The sequence below is a fragment of the Podarcis melisellensis genome (assembly GCF_964234715.1).
Source record: "Podarcis melisellensis genome assembly, chromosome: 2".
In the NCBI taxonomy this organism is placed as follows: Eukaryota; Metazoa; Chordata; class Lepidosauria; order Squamata; family Lacertidae; genus Podarcis; species Podarcis melisellensis.
This window is the reverse complement of record NC_138529.1, coordinates 5,971,177-5,997,596: the sequence shown is the minus strand read 5'-3', so window position 1 is coordinate 5,997,596 and position 26,420 is coordinate 5,971,177. Positions and strand designations below refer to the sequence as shown.

The 26,420-nt window shown below is 48.4% G+C and overlaps 1 protein-coding gene across 1 annotated transcript; it reads right to left on the bottom strand.

The window, feature by feature from the left end:
• Window positions 1-7,811: 7,811 nt before the first annotated feature.
• Window positions 7,812-25,907, bottom strand: DTX3 (deltex E3 ubiquitin ligase 3). Its single transcript, XM_081900769.1, is given in 8 exon segments — window positions 7,812-10,319; window positions 10,858-11,075; window positions 14,198-14,476; window positions 14,479-14,558; window positions 14,561-14,614; window positions 14,617-14,931; window positions 20,238-20,312; window positions 25,735-25,907. Coding segments are annotated over 7 exon segments (1,035 nt in total). The 5' UTR covers window positions 20,251-20,312; window positions 25,735-25,907; the 3' UTR covers window positions 7,812-10,243.
• Window positions 25,908-26,420: the final 513 nt, after the last annotated feature.

Here is a 26,420-nt window from a genome sequence, read left to right as displayed (position 1 = left end):
ATGGAAGGTTTATTTCAATTTTCACAATAAAAATCCAAAACCATTGGATCCTGCCCACTTGCTTCAAATTGTAGTTTTTCAGCTCTCTCTGCTGCAAACCCCACGCCTTCAGCGTGGGTTCAGGGTCATGGGTTTGAGCCACACATTGGGCAGAATATTTCTGCATTGCAGGGGGTTGGACTAGATGACCCTTGTGGTCCCTCCCAACTCTACAATTTTATGATTCTAACAGACATCTCAGTGTATTGCTTTGCTTCAGATGGGACCCACATTTGTCCCATCAAAGTAGGGGGAAAGTCTCCTCATTAGGAACTTCTCAGGTTGCTGCCATCTCTCACCTCTCCTCTCTTTAAATTTGAAGAGAGCTTTGTGCCTCTCACCTCCAACTTGGTGATAATGGATTCTCTGGGTGGGGAGACCCACTTTCACTTTGCACATCTGAATGCTCTCAGGCAGGTCGCCTGGTAGCATGAAAGAACCAGGGCAGGAATGTATGGCAGTCCAGCTTGTGTCTAACTTTGTTCTGTCCATTTCTCTGTCTGTCTCCTGCTTTCTCCTTGGTTCATTCAGCTCTTGACTGACCATCTGAGAAGTGAGACTATCCAGGCAAGCAGCTGTGAGGTGCAGCAAGCCAGGCAGTAGCAGGAGCAGGTCTTCCCCAGACAGCTGGCTGGATGCTCTTCAAAAAGGCACAGCCCTGTCCCTGGCTTTCCGGAGAAAAGTGTGAGGGATGAGAGACCAAATCCAGGTTTCTTAAGAGTCTACGGACTATACAAAGTGTTCCCTGGAAGAAAGGGGGGGCAGTTTCAGGACATGTCTGCTAAGTCTCCAGTGCCTGCAAGTTCTCTGTTGATGTCCCTGGATCTCAGCTCACCGGCACACCAAAGGAGGCAGGAATAGCTGCTCTGTGCCTGAACATGTATAGAAAGAAAGGGACATGGGGAAGGTGAAGACACCCACCCCAAGTCTCCCTTTCGGGTGTGGGAAGGCTGAGTTCAAATCACTGTTGGGCCAGGAGGTTCACTGTGTGGCCTTGAGCAAGAGACACCCCCCTCTCAGACTAGTCTACCCTGTGTAGTTATTTTCAGTATAAAGTGAGGTAACACCCATTCAGGTTGCCTTGGCACACATGCCATAGCTGTGACTGCTGCCACCAGTGAGGAAGCCAAGCCCATTTTAAAAGTTCCAGCAGCCATGCTTTTTGTTTTTTGTGAAGCTCTCCATTCAGGGGTTTCCCTATACTCTTCTTTGGGCATAAACATTTTTTCTGTGGCACCTGCAACATCAGAGCATCAGGGATCCATGACCTAGAAGGAGACCCACTGACGCACACAGGCCATCTAATTTTTATCGAAGGGAGATAATGTGGGGGAAGGTCTTTGGTCATGTTCTTTAGATCTGCTTTGAATGTATGGCGTGCACACAGCCTGAGTGTGCATACATCAAATGAAGCTCCTGCAACACACTAGAATTACCTTCCAGATTTAACCAAAAAACCCCAACATAGAATTGGTTTACAATTCTGGTAACAACTCGACAACTCGCCCTTGGTGTGCTTCTTGTCCAGAGCACAGCTGGGGATGTGCCATGCAGGACATTACAGTGGTGACCTCTGTTTGTTCCCAGCACTTGATGTTCAGTGTTATAACTGCTTCTGAATGTTTCACTGAAACCAAGGATCTTGTCAAGTCCAGCACTCTGGCCTTAGCCTCACTTCCCAAGAGTAGACAGCAGAGTCTTTCACTGATCCCTCTGTATTTGCCCAGCACAGTTCCAATTATAGAGAATTTCTGTGGGCAGGGCCAGGTTAATTATGGTTTAAGGGCAAATACTCTGAAGTTTTCTGGAGATTCCCACTGTGAGAACTACGCCTGTCTTTTTGCCTGCCCCAGGGATTGCTCCAAGGCTGTCTGTTGCTCAGAAACACATCTGCTGTCCTGCCATCATAACACAGGAGGGTAGCAACCGGATTATAAAGCCCTGGAGGACAATGGCATCTTTTCCAGTGTGATGAGATTCCCGCTTCCTCTGCTGCAGGTCTTTAGCAGTGGAGCAGAGTGGACGAGGGAATCAGCATTAGTACATGCCTGCATAGTGAGGAAACAACATATATTATTAACTGCTTTCCCATGTCCCTTGCCTAACTCTGTCCCTGGAAGGATCTTGACCTGAACACATAGCTGAGGAGGACTGTTCCAGACTTCTGGAGCCAACCTGGGTTGTGCTCCAGAAGAGAAATTGCCAAATATGGGGAAAGCGCAGGGATCATCGCCCCCCTCCAAAGGACTCGGCTGAGACCAAACCCGCTGCAGTCTGGATGGGGTGGGGTGGAGACTGAAGGGAACCGGAGCATCCTCTTTTCTGAGAGCCCCCCCGTGAGCCTCCCCACCCCCCACCAAAGGCAGTGACAAAGCGGGCTGGGTGCCCGTTTGTGTGCGCACCCTGTAACTGCCTTTCCAAAGTGCCGCTCCGGATCAGCACTGCCCACGAGCCCCTGGCGCAAAGGGAGCGGGGATAAAAATAGATGCATCTGAAGGTTAAAAATAGCTGGCCTAACTAGGCACACAATTTGCAAGGCAATGGCAAGGCACTACTGTAGAGGTGGCAGCGTGGGGGAGAGGTCTGGGAGCAGTGGGGGGCATAAAGCGCTTGCAGGCATCAGGATTCAGGGCTGGGGCAAGGAGGATGACTGGAGAGGTCCTGCCTTTGGCGACAGCTGCTGCCCTTGGGAGTACAAAAGCCAGGCTCCCATCCCAGTTTTGGGAGCGAAGCCTCGCATGCGAAGAGAGGATTTGCTCTAATGTTTACCATGTGTTTCTGTTTCTCAGTCCTTGGGACGTGCTGTGACACACACACCCTTTCATGTTGCTGCATCCAGTGGCATAGCACGGGGTGCCAGCACCCAGGGCCACACAGAGGGGGTGGGTGGGAGGCAGGGAATGAGACAGAGTAGGCAACGGTCTTACAGCAACTGAGTCACCCAGAAGATCGCAGCCGCAGAGATAAGAAAAGAAGAGTCATTCCATTGTCTGGAGAGGTCACTTCCTGGTTTGCATGGAGAAGCCATTTTAAACGGAGACCAGCAACAGAAGCACGCAGCTGTAGAGGCAATACTGGGTGTTGAAATTTTGCACCATCTAACAATTTTGCACCCAGGGCAAACGCCCCGGTGGCCCCCCATGCTACGCCACTGTCTGCATCCACACTTAGCCAGAGGGTAGCTGGGTGGCAGCCAGTACCCCTCTTTTGCCACTGGGCCCCTGTCTCCCTGCAAGTCATGCACCTTGGCTGGGGATTGCTTGACTTCATAGTGCCACCTGCTGATAGAAAAGTAACACAGCACATCAATTGGGAATGCTTAATTTACTTTGCTTCTGGTTGGCCTCAGAGGAGCAAAATGCAAAGCTGGAAATGTTAGCTGCGGAGGCTAAATGAGGGGCCACTCCAGATTGCCAGGGGATGGGGGAGGGTTAGGGGTTTTTCTTGGCAGGTGTATGTAACTGACAAAATAATAACACATTAGTGCTAAATTTATACTGGACTGTCAACACACCATTCATTTTTATTTCTTATGCAATGCATCCCCAATCTTATTGCAATATTTCTGTCTGGAAGGACACTCCTTCAAGACAGTGCAGCAAAAACAGCACAAAAAAATGAACTGGGACATTTGTGGTTTAAAAACTTGCAGGATTGGAAATTAAGCAGTTTGTCTGTGATGGCTAAGGCTGGTTCGAGTTGTAGTCCAACAACATCTGGAGCACACCCAGTTGGTGAATGCTGGTATAAAGCAACATCTTACCAGGTCCTGCTTTATCCCATATTCTTTTAAACGTGTTATTGCTTTATATAAGTATTTATTGTCATTTGAATTGCTTTGAGAAGCAATTCATCAATTAATATTAATGGCAAGGGAATCCAGCATATGTCAGATTTTCTAAAACGGTCACATTATGCCCTATTTATTTTGGGGAAGACCAAAGCCTCTACATCAAATCCCAGAAGTAGCAACATAGGCCACATCCACAGGCATGGCTTCCACCAGAGAATTCTGGAAGCTGTCATTTGTTAATAGGAGACTTTAATTCCCCTCACAGAGCTACAATTCCCAAGGTGAATTACCAATCAATTCCATGACACAGGGAACTCTGGGAACTGTAGCTCCTGGCAATTCTCAACACCCTTAACAAACTACAGCTCCCAGAATCCTTTGGGGAAGCCATGGCTGTTTAAAGTGGCATCATAGTGTTTTAAATGTATGGTGTGAATGAGGCCATAGTGTCCACAACTCAGGAGTCCCTGGAAGCGTCTGAATATCACTGCATTCTCCCAGTAAGAATGTGAATCCCAGTCCAATGAAGTCACATGGAATGGGCCCCACTGAGTTCAATGTGGCTTATGCTCGAGTAGGCACAGAATTGCAAACTAAGTTTAATTTAATACTGAAGTGGCAGAGAGCATGTGGAAATTGATCATTGGCAACAGCGCTTCTCAGGGTACTTTCGGCAGAGGCTCAGGCAGGGTAAACTATGCAACAATTCCAAGAAATGAGAAAGGAAAGGAAATACTTCGTCATGCAAGATATAATTCACTTAGTGGATTTATTGCCTCAATATGTGGTGATGACCACACATTCAGGGACATTTGGTTTAGCTGGGTTATAAAACAGAATTACCAAAATGGTGCCTCCATGATCAGAAATAGACTAGACATTCAGCTACCAGATAACGTGGGCAAATGCTGGGAAGAACTCCATCTTGCTCTGCTTAGGAGGTTCCCTGGGAAATCTGGCTGGGCGTTACTGGAAGCAGTTCAGTAGACAGAACTTGGTCTGAAACCTCCTGAGGCAAATTTTGAATTCTTAATTTCCCCACATATGCGTGAACATCTCTCTCATTTCAAACACATCAAGCTCACTAGCTGCATGAGGGTGGGAAGGAGCAGTGGCGTAGTGTGGGTTGTCAGCACCCGGGGCAAGGCAAGTAATTTGCACCCCCTAACCCGTGGATTTGTGCCCCCTAACCCTAACCCCCAGATGTTGCGCCCGGCCCCCCTGCACCCCCACGCTACGCCACTGGGACGGAGACGACCCAGGGGGATGTGAGGGGAATGGCAGCAGCTGTTGAGCGGAGCCACTAGTTTAAAAGAAATAATAAATCCCTTTCAGTTGAAGCTCCAAGGCTGCTGGTTGAGATTAAAAATGGTCGCTGCAGCAGTGGCTTCCTTCGCTGAGGAGTTTGAACTAGACAGAGCTCAAGGTCCTGTTTTATCCTGTTAACTATACACTTGTGTTTTAAAACTTAGTCCTGAGCAGGACTCAGTAGCTGAGGGAGGCAAAAGGAAGAGCAGAGCAAAAGACGCACGAAGTATCAGGCTGAGAAAGTGACCAGATGGGATTAATAAAGATCTCCTTGAGAATCACTGAAATCTTTTTCTCATGAAGGAGGGAGATCCAAAATCCCTTGCAACTTTACTACTGTACTAGCAAGCTGCTGAATTCTGTGGTTTGAATTAGATCAACTCCCTATTCCTATTTTTAAGTTAACTTCCACCTCCTGTTTAAGGTTTCTGCATAGTTTTATTGACCCCAGATGTCAACAGCCCTGAATACCTCCATTTGAATTGAGTTCAGGCACTTTGCGAAATGGGATTCCACCCCTGTCAAACTAAAGGCCCATTTGGCCAAGATAGGCTTCCCACTCCTCATACAGCGTGATAGGCCAAGGCTGCAATCCTGTTCACACTTACCTGGGAGTAAGCTAGGGAGATCATGGCACAGCTATCTTGAGCTGTGTGGAATTCGACAGGTCACCCTGGCACCTGAGGAACATGCAAGGTAAAAGGTAAAGGACCCCTGGATGGTTAAGTCCAGTCAAAGGCGACTATGGGGTGCAGTGTTCATCTCGCTTTTCAGGCTGAGGGAACCGACATTTGTCCACAGACAGCTTTCCAGGTCATGTGGCCAGCATGACTAAACTGGTTCTGGTGCAATGGAACACGGTAACAAAAGCCAGAGTGCATGGGAATGCCATTTACCTTCCCGCCGCAGTGGTACCTATCTATCTAACTGCACTGGTGTGCTTTTGAAGGTTAGCAGAAGCTGGGACTGAGCAAAGGGAGCTCACCCCATGGAGCAGATTCCAACCTTCCAATCAGCAAGCCCAAGAGGCTCAGTGGTTTAGAAACAGTGGTTAATTAACAGAAACTTAACACAACAAAGCTTTGCAGGCCACATAGGAATTTCACAGGCCATCTGAGTGCACATTCAGCAACAAGCCAGAAAGGGGCGGGGAGTGCAGACAATATGCTGAAACTTATCCCAGGAGCTAGAGTTTTTAGTTACTGTTTTTTTAAGGCAAGAAGCAGATACTGGCAGGGATCCAAATTGTGCCAAATATATTCCATGTGCAATAAAAGAAACAACATTGTGCCTCATATCCAAACAGCTAGGTCTTTAAAGTCTTGCTTTGCTGTTTTTTTAAAATGCCCTACAACCAGCTTTACAGAATATGAAGGATTTTTGAAGGTTTTCATCTGGCAATAAGCTATTCACACAAAGCCTCCCCTCCTCCACCAACAATTCTTTTATTAAAAATTGCTTCCATTTTTTGCTTCCTGCTCCCTCCCTTGCATGAGATACGTAGTTTGATCTGGTGTCATGTTTAATCCTTTTCAACGAGGCTTTAAATCAGGGCTGGGCAACCTATGGCCCTCCAGATGGTGATGGACTCCAGCTGCCATCAGCCCAACCAGCATGTCGAATGGTTAGAGATGATGGGTGTCAAGAGCCCAGCAACTTCTGGAGGTGCCATGTCTCTGTTTTAAGCATTCACAGGAATGCTATGTTGTGAAGAAGAGGAGGAGGAGTTTGGATTTTATATCCCGCTTTATCACTACCCGAAGGAGTCTCAAAGCGGCTAACATTCTCCTTTCCCTTCCTCCCCCACAACAAACACTCTGTGAGGTGTGTGGGGCTGAGAGACTTCAGAGAAGTGTGACTGGCCCAAGGTCACCCAGCAGCTGCATGTGGAGGAGCGGAGACGGGAACCCGGTTCCCCAGATTACAAGTCTACCACTCTTAACCACTACACCACACTGTTAAGATACTTCCCCCCGCCCCAAGAGCTGATAACATGTAAGGTGCTGCGATACTGAAGGAAAAAGAAAATTTTAGGTGAGAAATACCTGATTTTGAAATGTTTTTTTAAAAAAAATATTGAAAAATTAAATTTCCTTGCAACATCCCCCCCTTCAACAATTCTGTGGTTGAGATCTTGATTTTGGAAACAAATCTAAAAGCTGGCTTGTATACAGCCACTCACATGGTCACCAATAGTAAGAATTGTCTCCAGCTGAACAAGCAAGGAACGTTTTGAAAACTGAGAAAGAACCAGTTCTTGCTTAAAAGCTGCTGCTATATCAGATATGAGAGGCAATAGGCAAGGCCCATTCTCCATCAGCTTACTTAGGACTGTAGTTTGGGTCCCTCCCAGAACTGCCTCCCTCTGTGACTGTTCTATCAATGCAATGTTATTCAAGAATTGATACCTGGAACTGCCCTTCCCCATCTCCCCTCCCTGTTATGTCTATCAGACTGTAATTACATTGTTTGAAAATCTAAGTCACTGTGGTGAAGGGCAGTAATTAAATAATAAGGAAGTGTAGGTAGGCAGGGTAAGAAGCAGTGTGGGTCCTTGCAGACTTATTAGCGAGGCTGAAGGGGGGAAATGCCACCCCCTTATCAAAATAATAATAAACACAAGCACAACCGCAACACATAATTTCAGAAAAGATCAAGAGAACAAGTGTCGTATTTTCAGGTAACTCTTTAAAACAGCAAAGAAAGCCCCACTGTCCAAACTGCGCATCTGAGGGGAGCTCTCACCCGTAGGAGACAGTCTTGGAATTTGTCTCTGCCAGAGGCGACAGACTCACCTTTAGCCAAGAGATGTCCCCCACCCTCCCACAAACACTCAACAACAGGTAGGCGCCAAAGTCCAGAGCGTACAGGCCAGCCAACGAGGGTCAGCAGGCCTGGCCAAGTCCCAAACGACACGATTTGTCCCAAACAGGACTTGGTTGGAATAATTACACAACAGCTGATATGCCAGCACAGAAGGTATATATGTATAGATATATACACACAAGGCATGGTCCACGAACGTTGCCACCCATCCGCTCCACAGGGCCGGTGGGCATGTCGCCTGTGCCCAGAGTCGAGGAGCTGCTGCTTTCTACGTCGACATGAAAGGACAGTCCCAATGTTTCCAGAAAGTTCCACCAAGTTGGGGTTGATGCCGATCCTGGAGATAGCAGCACAAGGAATGGTGGGTGGGTGGGTGGGGTGCCAAGATGCCAGAGCCGCTCGCTGACTAGCGAGGGGTTTGAAAGGAACAAGAGGCTGTGTATGAAAGGTCCCAGCACATAGGCCTCTTTCTCCAGCTTTGATCAGTTACCCAAAACAAATCCATGCTAATTCTGCTTCCCACTCACTCCAAGCCAAACCCCAGGGACTATACATTCTGCGCCCAAATGATACAAATTCTACAAGAGCATTTTGTTTAATTTTATTCTAATAGGCGGTCCCAAAAGTGTTAAAAGTTCTGCGAGCGAGCTAGAGGGCACAGAAGGAATGGAATGAAGGTGCAGAGAGGATTTTGGCCTTATTTTGGCATCCTCATGGGAAGAACAGGACCCTACCCCTTGCCCATAGTAGGAACATGAGATCCAGTGTGATCTAGTGGATATAACAATGTCCTCACAGGTGGGAGATCTGGATTTAAAATCCAACATCTGCCATGGACACTCTGGGTAAGCCACTGATTTTTCTCAAAAAGATATACACACTGTGTTCCTCTCCTTGCTTTCTCTGGCTATACTGCTCTCAGCTCACTCTAATTTTCATGGGTGTGCCTTCCTCACACCAGCAGTTTGGGAGTTTTCCTCCCAAACCTACTAAAGGCCAACATGATAGAAAGAGGGCTGCAGAGGTCTAATTTTAACATCAACAGGGACACACAGATGGTGTGCAGAGCAGAACCTGTGTGTGTAGCCAGGATTTATGTTGGGGGGGGGGAGGGCAGAACCGAGCTATCTGTGGCACAACTGGTCAGCTAGTTAAGTATTTTTATTTATTTACTTGATGGGGGGCAGTCCCCCCCCCCATGGCAGAACCCTACTGTGATCTGTGGCTAAGCTCCCTGAAGTTCTTTTTCCAGCCTGGCTGTTATTACCAGAATCAACCCTGGCTGAAGTAAAAAATGCCTGAAGCATGAGGCAGGAAAGGCTTGGCTCTTCTCATCAGCATGCTCTCTTTGATGTAAGTAAACAAACAAACAAACAAACAAACAAACCCCCTTGAAATGCGAATGGTCCAAACACAGGAGCAAACCTAAAACATTATGGGCCCTTCATCAGATCTATTTTGGTCCAAGGTATGAAATTACTATGATGCAAGATGCAGTGGTAGAATTCTGGACTGTGTTACTACAGGTTGCAGGTGCCAGTGGGGATCTTATTTGTGAATGCTCTCCCATGTAAGACAACCAACAAACCTGCTTGTATTAATGTTAGGCAAGTACCATCATTACACAGTTTTAAACACCTTTTAAAAGCAGCAAGCCTATCCCAACATATAATTTAGTTGTATTTGTTTTTAAATTTATGCTAATTTTATCTGTATATCACTGGTAATTTTTTCACACTGTTTGTGTACACCACTTAGGAGAGTTTTGATTAAGCAGTATAAATTCTTCTAAACAAATAAATGCAGCAGTCTAGCACATCAGGGGGAAAGATTTGCTGTAGCTCTCTTCCTGACATGCTTGTTTATTACATGCCTGGGTATGGAGTTTGTTATTATTAATGTTATTTAAACCCACACAACATATTGTCATCAAATAAAAACAAAACCTCTCCCTGCAAGCATTTTGAAGTGGTACAGTCCAGGGCTCTACCAACTCATTCATTCTGTGTAATGTGCAGATTGACTTGAACTTTCTAACCCAGCCAATTCAAATGCCTGTCTCTAACACAGCCTTCTTCCCCATGCCTCTGTCCCCGACTCCTTCCAGCAAGAAATTCCATTCAAAATGTCATCTCAGAATGCCCAGCACTTTGCATCCTGGGTCAAGATCACACTGTGAGACGGTTTGCTCCGAGAGATGAGGACGCTTTCTCCACAATTGCTGGACCAGGCAGAAACAACACACCATTCCTGGAGACACAGTGGCCGGGAGCAAGATCAGTCATTGGTGATGCCCTTGGCCCGCAGTTCCTCTTGCACCCGAGCAAGGTATGTAGGATCAGGGTAGCCAAACCTGGTGGGAAACGGAGATCAAATGTCATAAACTTATTTCAAGGCCCTGGCAATTTAGCTGAGTTTTACCACTTAGGTCAGTGATTTTCCAGATTTCCCACTTCTGACTGAGCATGGGGAACTGTGGGGAGGGGGAGGGGGTGGAGAGGACTCACTGCCCAGAGAAAACTAGCATATCAGGGGCAAAAACTCAGCCTCCTGAGCAACCTCCCACCCGTCTTTCCCTGGGGTTCAGGAAAACCAACTACGCACCTGGACCTTGAGCAAAAGGGTCCCAGAGTGGTCGTGTGACAGAAGATGAATGTTAATGGAGCCAGAGAAAGCTCTTGGTTATTGATGCCAGCTTCCTGAGGACTCTGTAATGTCTCTTAAACCCCACGGTTCTGGTTCTTGGAGTAGCTTGCTGAGAACCCGAACCCTTTTCCAAGCAGCCTCTAAAGTACTCACCTACCCTTGGTGACCCAACCTTCAATGCCACCATACTTATCTCCCCTCCCTCTCCCTCTCTCCCACCCCACTACTCCAGGACAGGTCCTTACAGCTGCGGTCCACCGGTGCAGTTGGTTTTGTGATGGATGTCATTCCAGGTGATGACGTTGGCTCGGCCTGTGGTCATGGAGGTGCCGATGGTGAAAGTGAGGCGTTGGTCAAAGGCCTTGCGGAACAGCGCCAGCACCTTGTTGCCTTCGGGGCAGTCGGGCAGGTAGGCCACACGAGTGGTGCCTGGGTAGCGGACGCCAGGGTTGGGGTGCTCCACCTGCAAAAGGTGAGCCAGGCAAGGCAAGGAGAATCCATTGTTAACCTAAGAAGGTTGGTGAACTGGAAGGGTTGGGAAGCCAGGGACAAGGGCCTGCTCTAATCCTGAGCCTGCTGACCATGGTTTAGATCACCCTGCTTCCACTGAGGCCTCTTGGTCCTCTGCAGAAAGATTTTCGGGATTCCTGAAGGCAGCAGCAGGAGGGAAAATGACACACCTCAGCTGCCATTTTAAATCTTCTACCAGATTTTTTGGGGAGTAAGAGGGCAGACCAAAACATGGGCTATTTATCACTTTCAAAGCAGGATTTCATTCTCTGCTACAATGCAGCACTCCATGGATGCATCGGGATGTGCATGGGACCAGGTGCATGTAATTAAGATCAGGGCAGCTGAACAGTCACACAGAATGAGAGCGAGGAGGATATGGCAGACTGAACCTCCAGCTTTGGTCTCCGACTCCTCCCCTTAGCCATGCAGCCCACTGAGAGGAGACTCTTTACCCGTCACCATCTCTCAGGCCCACTCCTACCTCACAGGGCTGTTGTGCGGATATAAGTCCCTTTGAGGAAGGGTGGAATATAAATGCAATGTACAACAATTAATTGGGTGGCAATAGAAAAACACTACTTGGCACATTTTCCAAAGTTCAATGAATGCACATTTGCATTCTACATACCATCAAGAGAGTTCATTGGGATCAACAGAAATAATGCAAGGGGAAAAACTATACCTTGAACATATACCATTAAAAATGACTTTATATTGGTGCCAGCAGGGCAGGGAGCCACTTAGCAGAGCCAGCAGGAAGACCCACAAATGCAGCAGTCACATTTGGGAACAAGTGAATAAACACACACTACCATCTAAAAGAGGCTCCACTCTGTGGATGGTGTGACCATTAAGTCCATAGTCCAAAATCACCTGACCAACTCTGGGACTTTATTATATTATCCTCCACTGACTGCAACAAGCATTTTTATTCCAGTAGCAAACAAAACAGCTGCTAATAACAGAGCTTCCATTTGCACACTGGGAACCTGAAGAGAAGACACTGTGAAAGCTCAATAAAATATAAAATTTTAAGGTTTATAGACATGTCCTCGGGCAGACTCATGAAATTCCACACACCAGATTCTACCAAATACAAAGTAGGAAATGCCATGAAAAACCATTTTGGAAAAGGAAGTATCTGTGGGATTGAGTGTGGGTATGTATGAATATTTTTAAGGATTGTATGAAATGTATGTTTGTATATTTGTAATATGTATGTATTAATGTTGAATTATTTTAATAATAAAATATTTGCGTGGTTAATTTTTTTTAAGAAAAAAGAAAAACCATTTTGCTTTATCCCAAAGCTGTGGAAACTTTTTAAATATTGTACTCTTTATCCCAAAATTGTGTTTTTCTTGACTGAAAGTTACTTTGGCTGGCTGGATCGCCACATGCACTTACTTTGGCAATCCATCCACTGGGAAGCACGGTCACTTCTCTCTTCACTCTACTTCTCTGCTTTCTTTTTTCTTTTCTCAGTCACTTCTCTCTTTTCTTCACTTCCCTCTGTAGCCCCCTAGTCTTGTGCAATGGCCCTCCCTTTACAATATTTTCACCTGGGGCCCCTGGTTGGGAAACACTGCTGGACCCTATGTTCTCAGCTCCCCTCCAGGAAGGAGAAAACACCATTCACCTTCAATCTACATGCAACCCACTCAGAGGTTTTTCTTCACAACTGAGCCCCACCTCCCAGGACAAAACTGTGGCCCTTCAAACATCGTTTGATTCCCACCAAGCCCAGGCAGCATGGCCAACAGTCAGGCATGATGGTGAGCCACAGATTCCCTACCCCTGGCAATACAGAAACTGAACAAACTCCCCATCCCCTTCCAATGTCCAGCTTCAAGACTCCTCTCAAATCCTCATGGTGTCTCTAGACCCTGAATTTTCCTATCACTCCAGCTCCCACAGAACTAGGAGTCACCAGGAAGAGGGAATCCTGTCACTATAGCCCTTTTTGCATGTTAGTAGCACCTACAATTGTCCCCAAGGCTGTGCTTGCTGGCGGTTCCCACTCTGGCCCCACTTGAACTATACAATTAAAGCAGAATCATGTCACTTTAAACAGTTATGGGTTCCCCTAAAGTATCCTGGGAACTGTAGTTTGTTAGGCGACCCCTATCCCCTTCACTGAGCTACAATTTCCAGAGTGGCTTAACAAACACTTGAAGAGGGAACTCTGTGGAGATTTTAGCTCCCTGAGGGGAATACTGGTCTCAGCACCCTTAACAAACGACAGCTCCCAGAAGTCTTTGCAGGAAGCCATGACTGTTGAAAGTGGCATGACACTGCTTGAAATGTAGAGTGCGGATGACGCCCCTGTCACAATTCACGCATTGATTAGGGAAATCAGAAGCAGAAAGCCTGCTCTGCGTGCCCTTGTGGGATTTAGAAGTCTGAGCAATCAGGGGCTTAAATTGTGCCCACGCGAATGCAGCAGGCTCCCCACTTCAGACACAATACGAGGACAGCAGGGAGGCTGGGCTGGCAGCCAACACAACACCGGACGAGAGAGCCAGTGAGTTTGGCCTTGCTCTCCCACTCAGACAATGATAATAGGTGACTAATCCTATGCAAGTTTACACAGAATTTAGCAGGGCTCATTCCCATGTGACTGTGCACAGGACTGCAGTCAAGAAATATTAAGCGTGTGGGATGGGGGGCAGCTTCAGACAGAAGCAGATTGCCAATTGCCATCAAGTTCTATAGAGCAAAGTAAGGCTGCAAACAATATTGCTGGGGGGGGGGGGGCAAAGCTGCCTTCTTCCGAGTAACAAGGGGGCAACCAGGAACAGATTCCCATCCCAATGGTGCTTCTCAGAAACCCCTTTTAGCATGACCCACAAAAGTCAACTCACTTATGAGGATATATATATATAAACAGTGTATGTGGGGGTACCGCTGTGGGGGGGACAAAACATGCCCCTTGCCCTGACACTAGGTGCCGTCTCCTCCACTGCATGTGCCACAATGTGTCTCAGTGCAGTGAATGCGCCCCTTGACAACACTTCCCTGACCCTCACAACAACAGCCATGAATACAGGTAGAGAGATCAACCCTACTTACTCCTTGTATGCCAGGTGGGAAGACATACTGAATGATGATGGTGCCATATTTCTCATAGCCAGGGAGGAGCAGGCTTGAGTCCTTGGAGACCAGCATGCGCCCGTTCTCCGGCTGGTTGCCCACCAGTTGCCCATAGAAACGCCCACACATAGGGCAGGCCTTCTTGACTTGCAAGGCCCGGGTGATGCAGTCCTCGCAGAAGGAGTGCTTGCACTTCTCCAGAGTCTTAATGTTCTGGATCTCCCCCAAACAGATGGGGCACTGGCTGTCCTGTTCCTCCTCCCCTCCCCGCGAGCAGCTGGCCACACCTCCGCTGCCGCTGACCACTCTGGACCCGGAGGTCTGCTGCCCTCTGGATATCAACGCAGCCCCTCGGCGGTGGAGCTCCACAGCGCCGTGCTCTCGGCTCTTCTCCATTAAGGCCATGCAGCCCATCAGCTCGCTCTGGCGCTGGGCCTTCTTCAGCTCCTTCTCCGTCTCCTTGAGCAGGGCTTTGAGGGCTTTGCGGGCCAGGTAGAGGCCGTTGCTCGGCCCGTGGGCCGGCAGTGTGATCTGCAGCACGTAGATCTCGGAGGTCTCGCCATCGATCAAGATGCCGACCTTGTTCTCCTCCTTCAGCTTAACCAGCTTGGCTGGGCTTTCCTTGGTCAAGAAGTCCCAAACGTGTTTATTTACCGTGAGCCTGTTCTTGGTGGTGCCTCCGCAAGCGGCCATCCTGGATAAAACAAATGATACTGAAGAGAGAGAGAGAGAAAGGAAGAAGAGAGTCATCAGAGCTGCAGAAAGTGGCTCCAGGCAGGATTAAAGACAACCAGACACTCACATTCAGCCCTTCTCATCATCAGAACAAAGCTGGTCAGGACTTGAAGGCTGTTATTGGTCTGCTCTGATAAAAGTTTTTTGGGTTTTGCTGAGCATGACATATACTAGAAACCCATTAGCAGACCCCCAGATATTCAAAATCCCTTCGTCTTTGTTCTGATTCAACACATCCGTACTACCTAATCCCATCTTAATACAACCCTGTGTCAAGCACTCCCAGAATGTTTGAATAATCAGAAATCTAACTAGGTTGGGGGAACCCAGGATTTTAACAGCTCGTTTTACTATTATGAAGCGGGTGGGGAGAGGAAGGGGATGTATGTGTGCATCATGTGCAGTTCTGCCCTGACAGAAGACTTAGCCCCATGGGGCGGGGGGGTCAACCTACACACGTTCTTGTTGGGCTTCAGCTTGCATCATTCCTAGCCAGCATGGCCAGTGGTCAGGGATGATGGGATTTGGGAGTCCAGTAATGTCTGAGGCGTGCAGGCTCCCCATCCCTGATTTAAGTGGTTACAGCTATAGTGGACTGCCTGGATTTTGTTTGTTTCAAGACCAGCCTACAGCTGCACAGTGTTGCTGTGCTTCCTATCACCCCCCACCCTGATTTCTCTGAGTCCATGAAGATGCAGGGTAAGAGACATAACAAGCACAGGGAGCTGCCTTTCACAAGGTCACACTCTTTGCCATCTGGCCTTGCACCGCCTGGCTGGCAAACAGCTCTACAGGGTCTTAAACAGAGGCCTGTCTGCTCCCAGGGTATATTTTAAGTGGAAATGCCAGGAGGGATCGAATAGGATGCCTTCCCCATGCAAAGCTGTGGGTCTTCCCTGGATACTGAGTCATGCACAGAGCACTTCCACTTTGTGGCATGTGACCAGCCGTTCCCACACTGCAACTTCCTTCTAGTCAATTGGTGTGGAAAGCAGTCAAATGTTTAAAACATCAGCTGCACAATAAGGCATGGCTTTCCCCCTGACTTTAGCACAAAGGGTGGAATGCATGAGTGGGGTATGCATGCATGGAACGAGAGCCACTTGTGCAACAGGACTCTGCCCCCTCTCTCCTTCCCAAGTGCACTGCCGAAACCTGTTCTAGGGGTTCCCCCAACCCTCCAGAGCACATTTTGGTGGTGCGGAGGTGGGGGGGGGAGTACCCCACTGTGCAAGTGGACATTGTCCCATGCATTCAACTATTAAACTATAAAGACTGCAGGGTTTTGAAATAAAGGACATCCATTATGATCTTGTTCTGAAATGGCCAACAAGCCTTTCAAAATAAATCTGTACTATCAACTCCCAAGCTCCTTTAAGGGGCATTTGGCAAGCGTAAGCAGAGCATTACTGGGTAATTAGAACCCACCAGCAATCCATGAGGAATAAAAGATTAGTAAAAAAGATTTCAAAGCCTTTTGAGAGACATCATCTTGGAGAGGAATCCAGAGAGACAGCCTAACAGGACAGAGGAGGTGGAATATACCCAGCTCTTAATAGCCAAAGTATATTCCAACCCCAAGCATATTTATTCAAAAGACATCTTCAAAAAGTTCAGCTTGTTCTCTTATAAACTGTTTTTGAAACATCTGGAAATGGGGTAATGGTTGCATTTATTTATTTATTTATTTATTAAGTTATCACTGAAAGAACACCTGCAAAAAGTTTGCTTTTTCAAGTCTATAAAATGCTGCTTTTTAAATGTTTGACATTGTGGAGTTGTTCCCTATCTTTCTATAATGTCAGCATAATTTGTTGTTTTTAATTGTTGTTTTGATGTCTTTCACTGATTTCTCCAGCACAATTCTCACAGGGCACCCTGGGGTAGCCAGGCATCTTAGACATAACTGCCCTTAGTATGTGATAAGACAGAGGCAGCTTTATTGTTTCATCCAGATCAACCCGGTTACTCGAGAGACTGCCTTATCTCTTACATTCCCAGTAAGTCAGAGTTCCACAGGGGAGTTTTTCCTTCAAGCTCCCCACATCAGATATCAGAAGCCTGCTCCAATGGAACTCAGAAGAGTTACCACTAGTGTGGCTGCCTCTGTTCTGTGGGAAAGTATTCCAGTCAAGACACAACAGGTGCCCACTAGCTGTACTTTCTGGGAAAAATTGAAACTATTTTTGTTTCAACAAGCTAAACAAAAAGGCTTCTGCCTAAATGTTCATTCTGTGATGTTTTGAAACCTACACTCTGTTCTTTTTGTGTTGTGGTGCCTTGAGAAATGCATGTGGAAGGTGATCCACAAATTAATAAATAACAGCCGCAAGTATGAAAGAGAATGACCCTGAATAATAGACAAAACTTAACTAAAATTAGGCAGCCATCAAATACCTACTATGCATGCTGGAGGAAGGAGGTAAGTGGCCAGAGGACATTGAATTTGTCATTTCCCAGAATATAAGAAGCAAAATAAAACTGCTGCCCCTGAAGCTGTTCCTGTTATGATGTGTGGAAAGTGTGCTATCCTGCTTGCAGGCTTCCCATAGGTATTTGGTTGGCTACTGTGAGAGCCAAATGCTAGACCACATCAATCTGATCTAGGCAGGCTCATCTTATGTACTGTAGTCCCTTGGCCCAGGACCTCTGTTCCAAGCACAGAAGCCATGCATGGTGGAGCCTGCCCCTGAATTACCTAACACAGTCAAAGCTGAATAGCAGAGAAGTGGCCCTTGCTAAATCTGCCTCCACTGCCATTTGCCCTAGGCATTCCCTACTCTTCCTGGCCCTGATGGGGTTACAATGGAATTTTGGTGCCTGGGAGTCTAACAATCTCCAGAATCGGAGACAAGTTCACTGGGTGTGTCTTTGGCAGTGGCAAGTGGTGCCCTCGAGGCAAGGCCACTGGGCAGAAGACCAGGGCTCCACTCAGGAGAACAGGTAGGAAGGCCACCCCCCCCCCCAATGCAGAGGGTTTGCTTACTGAATTCACTTCAAAATGTAAGTAATACACCTTACCATCCCCTCTCCTCCAGATCATTAAACCCAGACTGGGGGCTACAAGCCCGGAGTCTGAAATGATTTAACTGTACCACTGAGAATTCCCTTCCCTTTCAGAGTGAGTCCAATCCTAGCCTTGTTAAGGCTGTGTTCAATTAGGACATGGGTAGGCAAACTAAAGCCCAGGGGCCGGATCCGGCCCAATCACTTTCTCAATCTGGACGGTTTGGGAATCAGCGTGTTTTTACATGAGTAGAATGTGTCCTTTTATTTGAAATGCATCTCTTGGTTATTTAAGGGGCATAGGGATTCGTTTATTTCCCCCCAAAAAAATATAGTCCGCCCCCCCCCAAGGTCTGAGGGACAGTGGACCGCCCCCCTGCTGAAAACGTTTACTGACCCCTGAATTAGGATTACCCTCGTCCATTTCCTCACCTTTTTTTTTTTAAGTGAATAAATGCTCAATTACAGATAGCTGTTTTCAGGAAGAATGGGATAAAGGACCCTGTGATTTTATTGTATGCCACCCCGAGGTTGATGGTGTTCCCCCCTGCTTTTCTGAAGAGCGGCATAGAAATTCTCAGAATAACATACAGTTAAGAATGCCATGTAAAATACATGGAGAGTAATAATCAGCTGGCAAGGCAGTCATTAAAGCAAGGATTTAACAAAACTCTGGTGAAACTGCAACAGAATTGTGACAAGTGTGAAACATTATGACCAGTGTCTATGATTTGCAGCGGTCTTCTTTCTACATAGTGGCCCCTATCCAGTTGGTGGTCACTGCATCTGGACTTTACATTTAAAATGAATCAATGCATTAATTTTAGTTATACGTTCTGCTCCACCGCCCCATTTTTTTCTGCACTTTGGAGTTTTCATTTTAATACCTCCAAGCAAACATTTTTATAAATCGCCATCACCACCCCACACTCTCAAAACTGGGCATTAAAAACAGTTCATAGGCAGACGGAAACCAACAGCAGAACTCAACTCTTGTTCCTAGACAAATACACACTCACAATAAATTGACCTGTTCAAGCAGACTTTGCAAGCCTTGTGCCCTGCAGATGTTTTAGACTACAACTTCCACCAGCCCCCAGCCAGCACATTCAGCAGCAATTGGTGGAAGTTACAGTCCAAAACATCTGCAGGGCACAAGGCTGGCAAAGGCTGTGTTAGAATAATCAGCCACCTTCATCCAGCTAGACTCAAGATACAGTACACCTCTTTGGCATGACCAGGAGGTTAGAGATGGGCCACTGGTCGTGGCCCTCCAGATGTTACTGGTCTCCATTTCCCATCAACCCTGACCATTGACCGTATTGGATGGGGCTGGTGGGAGTTGGGAGTCCAATGGCATCTGGAGGGATACAGGTTGCCAACTCTTGTAGCAATGTCTGAGATATGAAGAAGAGCACATTGCTCTCTAAAAGCGCGGGGGGGGGGATGTGCCACATGGGAGATGCGCACAGTTACCTTCCCAAAGTTTAGAGGGAAAATAGCAAGTCTGCCTGTTGCCTTCTCTCTCTCTCTCTCTCTTTCTCTCTCGCACACACACAAATGTTCTCAGAACCACGCAGCAGTGGTATAGTGTTAAATTTTGATGTTCAGGCAATCTTCATACCCATGTACTATACACTCCAAGACTATACAACCAAAAATCAAATTTTGACCAATGCAACCATTATTACTCCAAAACCAAGCCAGTTTCCCCACCACCCAACCCCTACCCCTACCCCTTTGCTTAACGTTCAGCCCAATGAATTATTCTAGTGGCCTCAAAAACTTGCTCACTATTTCGTGAAAGTTCCATTAGTCCTAACTAAGGGATTCTGGAATGCCACTCCTGCCAGTTTTACCCCTTGGACACACATGCAACTTACCTGCTGCTTTCCTTTGTTAATTCGGGGGGGGGGCCTTCTCTCTGGGTGGAAAAGAACACTTCCTAATCTGGCATGCAGAGGATTAGGCTCATAGCACCCCAAAGAGAGGACACCATCACCTTTGCCCTGACGCTAAGCGGCAATTGATTTGGTCCCTTCTCCGGAGTTACCCAGAAAGAAGAGGGGTGCTTTTGCGTCGAGGCGTCAATGGCAGAGTCAAGGGGCCTTTGGAGCTAATCTCCAGAGCCATAGAAATGGGAGGATGTGGAATTCACGTCCCTGGGACACAAAAGAACCCCAAGAGCACAGGAGAGAGGGAGAGGGAGAGAGAGAGAGAGGGAGAGAAAGAGAAAGAGAGGTTTCCTTCCCCCGCGCCGGAGATCGCAGCACCGTACCTGGCGAGCCCATGGGAGAGGCTGAGCGCGAGGACCAGCCGGATGTGGGAGTTCAGCTGAGCTGCGAATCAGAAACTGCAAAGGAAAAGAAGGGGGCGGGTTAGGTCGCGGCTGCGCCGAGAGGGAAATTGCGCGATATTTTTAGCTGCCGCGGACGAGCTTCTCTTCTTGCGCCCGAGCGCAGCGCGCCTGGGCAAGCGCTTCCTCGATCCTGAGACAAGGCCTTCACCTTCAATAGCCCCCAACACCTTTTCGTTTTGCCCGTTTGCTGCCAAGAAGCAAATCCTCCTGAGTTCAATGTGTCTCACTACCTGGTGAGTTTTAAGATTGCCGTTTTGCCTCACATTACCCGGGCATTTCCATTTTGCTTTTGGGCGCAATCCTAGGTACACTTACCTGGAAGTAAACCACGCAGAACTCCGCCATGCACAGGATTGCGCTGGAAAGGATTAGGGCAGATCAGCATCTGCCTCTGCACTTGAAGTGCAATCCTGTCTTTGTCTACCAGAGAGTTTAAAGGGGTAACACCCTCAACTAAGAGGGTTACAGGATTGCAGCCTTACAGTGCTTATGAAGTTCAATGAGAGTTAGTTGCTTGTGTGTACAAGATTGCAGCTTTAGTGATTTGTAAAATTCGGCCTAATAAAGGATTGTTTCACTGAGCCTTTTGGGATGAAGAAGTTCTTGTCTTCAGAGCACGAGTCCAAATTTAGAATTTATGCAAGTTTTATTCTTATTTCACTACAAGATATATATTCTGACTTCTGTGTGATATTAAATGAGCCAGTGACACCATTTTAAACTGCAAATGCAAAAAAAGCATTACAATAAGGAATAAAGGTGCCACTGTGTGTGTGTGTGTGTGTGTGTGTGTTGTGGAGAACTTGCCCTTACCATCATGTACTGGCCACAGCTCTTCCTAACACACCCAAAGAACAAAGCTTAAGATGGGCTAGTGGTTAGATTAGAACTATCTGTAGCCCAGAAGCTGGTTTTGAATGCTCATTCAAAGGCATCCTTGCCTGTTCTGCTACCAGAGACCATTAAAATAATCACTTAAGAGCCTTCTCCCAATTACATCAGTACTGCCCCATTCTACTGCATTATTATTGCCTCATCTGCACTATACATTTAAATCAGTATCGCTCCACTTTAAACAGTCATGGCTTCCAGGGCCGTCTTAAGCATATCTGGCCCTCCGGTGCCGGTAGCCCCCCCCCCCATTCCAAGAGTTTTTTAGGAAGGATGGTGCTGCCGGTGGGGCCGGAGGAGGCGGGCAGTGGCTGGAGAGTGGCTCCTCCCACGAGGAAGAGGCAGAGGCTGGAAACTGTGCCTCCTGGCTCAGCTGGCCGCTTTGTGCCACGGTGGCCACGGCAGACGGAGGCTCTGGGCACAGCGCTGCTTTGGTGTGGCATGGCGGAGGCAGGCGAGGGGGTGAGCTGATGCTGGGAGATGCTGCGTCCAAATGCTGCCTCTTGCCTGGTGCCCTCCAGAACCTGGCGCCCTGGTGCCCCGCACCACTAGCCTCTATGGGTAAGATGCCCCTAATGGCTTCCCCCAAGGTATCCTTCAGTTTGCTAAGGGTACTGCGAGTTGTTAGGAGATCCCCATTCGCACCACAGAGCTGAAAACCGATCCCCAAGGGTGATGGCAGGGTCATATCACTGTACAGAGTTGCTGGGAGCTATGTAGAATACCCAGCGCAGACCTGGAAGAGGAAGAGGTCTACTGACATCCTGACTGGAGCTCTTCCTAGTGCAACTCTTGGATGACCTCAGACATGGCTGGAAAATGCTTTTGGTGGCATCGTGTGTGGGGGTGCTGCAATTCATCAAAAGTTTCTTTGCCTGGAAGAGAGCCTTACTTCACCATTTCCAAAGCCAATCTTGCAGGAACATTAGTTGGTTTGTGAGAAAAAGATCCTCATTCCCCATTCTACCTATGTTGTGAAAGCTTGAACAAATCTGCAACAACTGCCTATGTAGCAAGCTCGACTCACCTGGATTTCCTTCCAGTTCTGGGCGTAGACCAGGTACAAATCTCACTTGCAGTGCTGTCTACCTAAGTAAGGGGGGTGTTTTCATGGATGTATGTTGTAACTCGCTCTTGGATCCCTTTGTAGGCATGAAGAGCAGGCTATAAATATCTGAAGTAATTAGTAAGTTTTATTGTAGAGGGCTCTAGCTCAGTGGCGGAGCACATGCCTTGCCTGAAAAAGGCTCCAGGTTCCACCCCTCGTGTTTGGGAGACTCTCCTGAAATCCTGCCTGTAGTGTCAACAATACTGAGCTAGGCTGGTGGTTCCAGCCAATGGTCTGACTTATAAGGCAGCTTCCTATGTTCCTAAATCCCAGGCGCTGCAAAGCTTCCTTGTCCTGGAAGTCTTTATGGAGCTTTTGCCTGGACCAAATTGGGGAAGGGGAAACAAGAAGGAATGAGGGCAAGAGATGGTGAGCCAACTCTCTTCCTGCTGCAAGGTCCCTAGGGATCACCACGCCACCCTTTCCAAATACACTAGAGCTGAGGAAACAAAACAAAAACCCACCGAGATCACACAAAAATCAAGTAGGCCTATGCAGTCACTTGTGGTTTGAAGGATCTTGAAGAAACAAACCCAGCTCAGAATGAGTTCAACTCTACAACTAAACAGTTGAGAACTCTACTATGACGACAACAACCAACCAACCAACCAACCAACCAACCAAGCACACAGTTTTCCATCACCACAGGCCAGGCACCATACAGGAAACACTACTAACTCAATCCTAACAGCTTCACTGAGTCATTATTGGTTCTTTAGTAGGGGGAAAACACCACCACAGGATTTGGGAATACTGGATATGCCTTGAAAGATCACAGGGGAACAGTTGGGGTGGGGTGATCTTCCATGTCTATTTTCTGGTACCATCAGTATGGAGGCCAAGGCATTTACCCTTTGTGAACAGCAACATCACAGGTAGCCTTTAATCCAGCAAATATGGGACAGTCCAGTGAGGGCAGTCCAGTAGCAAAGGACCCAATCTTAGAATCATAGAGTTGGAAAGGACCCAAGGGTCATCTAGTCCAACCCCCTGCAATGCAGGAATCTCAGATAAAGCATCCAGGACATATGGCCATCCAACCTCTGCTTAAAAGCCTTCAAAGAAGGAGAGCCCACAACCTGCCAAGGGAGACCGTTCCACTGTCAAACAGCTCTTACCTTCAGAAAGTTCTTCCTGATGTTTAGTCAGAATCTCCTATCTTGTAACTTGAAGCCATTGGTTCAAGTCCTACCATCCAGAGCAGGAGAAAACAAGCTTGCTCCATTTTCTTTGTGATAGCCCTTGAGATATTTGAGGATGGCTATCATATCTCCTCTCAGTCTGCTTTTCCCCCAGGCTAAGCATACCCAGCTCCTTCAACCTTTCCTCATCAGGCTTGGTTTCCAGATCCTTGATCATCTTGGTTGCCCTCCTCGACACATGTCAACATCCTTCTTAACTTTCCAGAACTGGAAACAGTATTCCAGGTGTGGCCTGACCAAGGCAGAATAGAGTGGTACTATTACTTCCCTTGATCTGGACACTATGTTGATGCCGCCTAAAATAGCATTAGCTTTTCTTTGCTGCTGCATCACACTGTTGACTCATGTTAAACTTGTGGTCCACCAAGACGCCTAGAACCTTTTCACATGTACTACTAGTAAGCCAGGTGTCCCCCATTCTATATTTGTGCATCTGGTTCTTCCTGCCTAATTGCAGAACCTGACATTTGTCCCTACTGAATTTCATTTTGTTAGCTTGTGCCCAGTTCTCCAATCTGTTAAAGTCATTTTGAATTCTGATTCTGTCTTCTGTGTTAGCTACCCCTCCCAGTTTGGTGTCATGAGCAGATTTGATGAGCATCCCCTCAATTCCTTCATCCAAGACATGTATAAAGGCGTTGAACAACAACAGGCCCAGGACACAACCTTGCGGCACCCCACTTGTGACAAGGAACCATTAATTAATACTCTTTGGGTTCGGTCAGTCCACCAGCTACAAATCCACTTAACAGTTACCTTGTTTAGTCCACATTTTAACGGATTCTTTACAAGAATATTATAAGGGGGGGGGGTTCAATTTATATTTCTGCCACTTGAGAATGGGGAATTTTAGCATGCATGGCTTTCCTCACCTCTGTGTCATGATGAGAAATCATGCTTGTTAAAAAGGTTTTTGTTTTTTTTGCAAAGCCATTAAGTGTACAGGTGCCCTGCCCCCTATTGCATCTGGACACTTCTACCTACGTGACCTTGGGCACAGCAGGGCCTTTACATTTCAACAGGCCTCACCTGTACAATAAGGATAAAAGGCCCCAGCCCACCGCCATTGCGCTGGAGGAAAAAGGAAAACAAACATGGAGTGGAGGGGGGAAATAGAAGAAAAGAAAGCTACTGCAATTGGGTGGGGTTGGGGAGTGAGAGGGAAAATCACCTTTCAGGATGGCTCCCTGCCCCTGGGTATGTGGGGGGTGAGAGAGCTTTTTATATCAATCCAGTTCCCTCCCCCCCCCCAAAATCTGGGTGCAGCTGCCAGCCTTAGCAGGCTGCCTCCTCCATTCACCAGGGCTTGTTTATCAAAGAGGAGGCCCAGCAGCCTTCACTCCCTTGAAGAAACCGGGATAAAAACGGAACAAAGGGGAAGGGCGGGCGGAGTTGGGGTGAAATACAATGCCTGGGAAAATAAGGCTTTCTTTCTCCCTTCCTCTTCAACACGTCCCCGGCCCGGAGTGCGCATCCATAGAGCTTCATCACATCCCCCCCCCCAGCTCCAAAGAGCCCCCCACCCCACTGCTGCACCCCGCCCTGTTTTTCAGAGCCCTTCCCCGCCACCCTCGGGGCGAAAGAGCTGAAACACGACGCGCAAGAGGGAATGACCAAATGTGTCCATATCCGCACCTTCGCCGGATGAGAAAAAAGGTGGGCAGTGAAGTTCCATCCTCACTTGACCCAGTTCTGCCTCGGCCCAAGACCGCCTCGCCTTGGCCGAGGGAGGCGAAGGGAAAGCTCTTTCCCTGCCCGCCTCCGCGATTCGGAGACGCCTGACAGGTAGACGCGCAGGCAGCAGCGCGACGGGCTCGCCGTTACATAAAGCCCCGCAAAAAAGCCCCTCCGTGTGTCGCCCCCCCAAAGATGAGGGAACCCATTTGGTACCGTGACCCCCCCCCCGCCGACGCCTGTGTGTGTACACAACGCAACCGCGCGCGCGCGCGCGCACCCAGCCTCCCCTCAAAACAACCCTTCGAGGCAACACCCCGCTGCAAAGCCAGCTGGCGACACACAATGAAGGTGCCGCCGCAGCTGCTGGCCTCGACGGCTGCCCGGAGATGCAGACGAGGAGGCCCGGTCAATGCACCACAGTCTCGTCCTTGTTTTAATTTCACCCAGAAAAAAGCAGCAGCAACTGCAGCAGCGCCAGCCCCGCACCCGCCCGCCGCGCAATGCCCGCCACCCGCCCGCTCCTCTCCCCCGGACCCACCATAGCGGAGCATCCGAGGCTGGCGAGGAAACTCCGTCCATCGGAAGCTTGGCCCGGGCTGCGAAGGCGGAGGAGCGAGCGGAGGACGAGGCGGCCTTTGGCGCGCCCGAGGTGGCGGCGCGGGGAAGCGCGCCCAGGTGCCGCGGGGTTGCTGCTGACGCCGCCGCCGCCGCTCAGCGCCCCGCTCCCCGCCAAGCAGCCATCGCCGGGCGCGTCACGTGGCGCCCGCTTGGTGCCGGAATGGTGGTCATAGCCATAGCAACACCGCGACGTGGCTGCGGAGAGAGCGCGAGGCCCGGCTGGCTGCGCGCGCGGGAGAGGTGGGCGGCGGGGAGGAGGGGGAGCGGCGGCAGCAGCTCCGGGCTCCTCACGACATCCTCCTCTCAGCGGCCGCCCCACAGCTCAGAAGGGGCGACGCAGCCCGATCCTATCACTGCGCCCCCTTGCTCAGAAACACGCCCCCCCCGTTACTGGGACCCGCGCCCAGTAAACTGGCAGCCCCTCTCCCTGCAACGCCTCTCCCCGCCCGCCTGGCTCTGCTTTTATCCTGAAGAGTGATGGGGGAGCTCTTACAATAACAATAACAATAGTTACAGGTGCAACCCCGTGCGCCCTCACTTGAGAATAAACCCGTATAGATGAATGGCACACCGCTCTGTATTGCAAGGGCCATGGAGCTCAAGGCA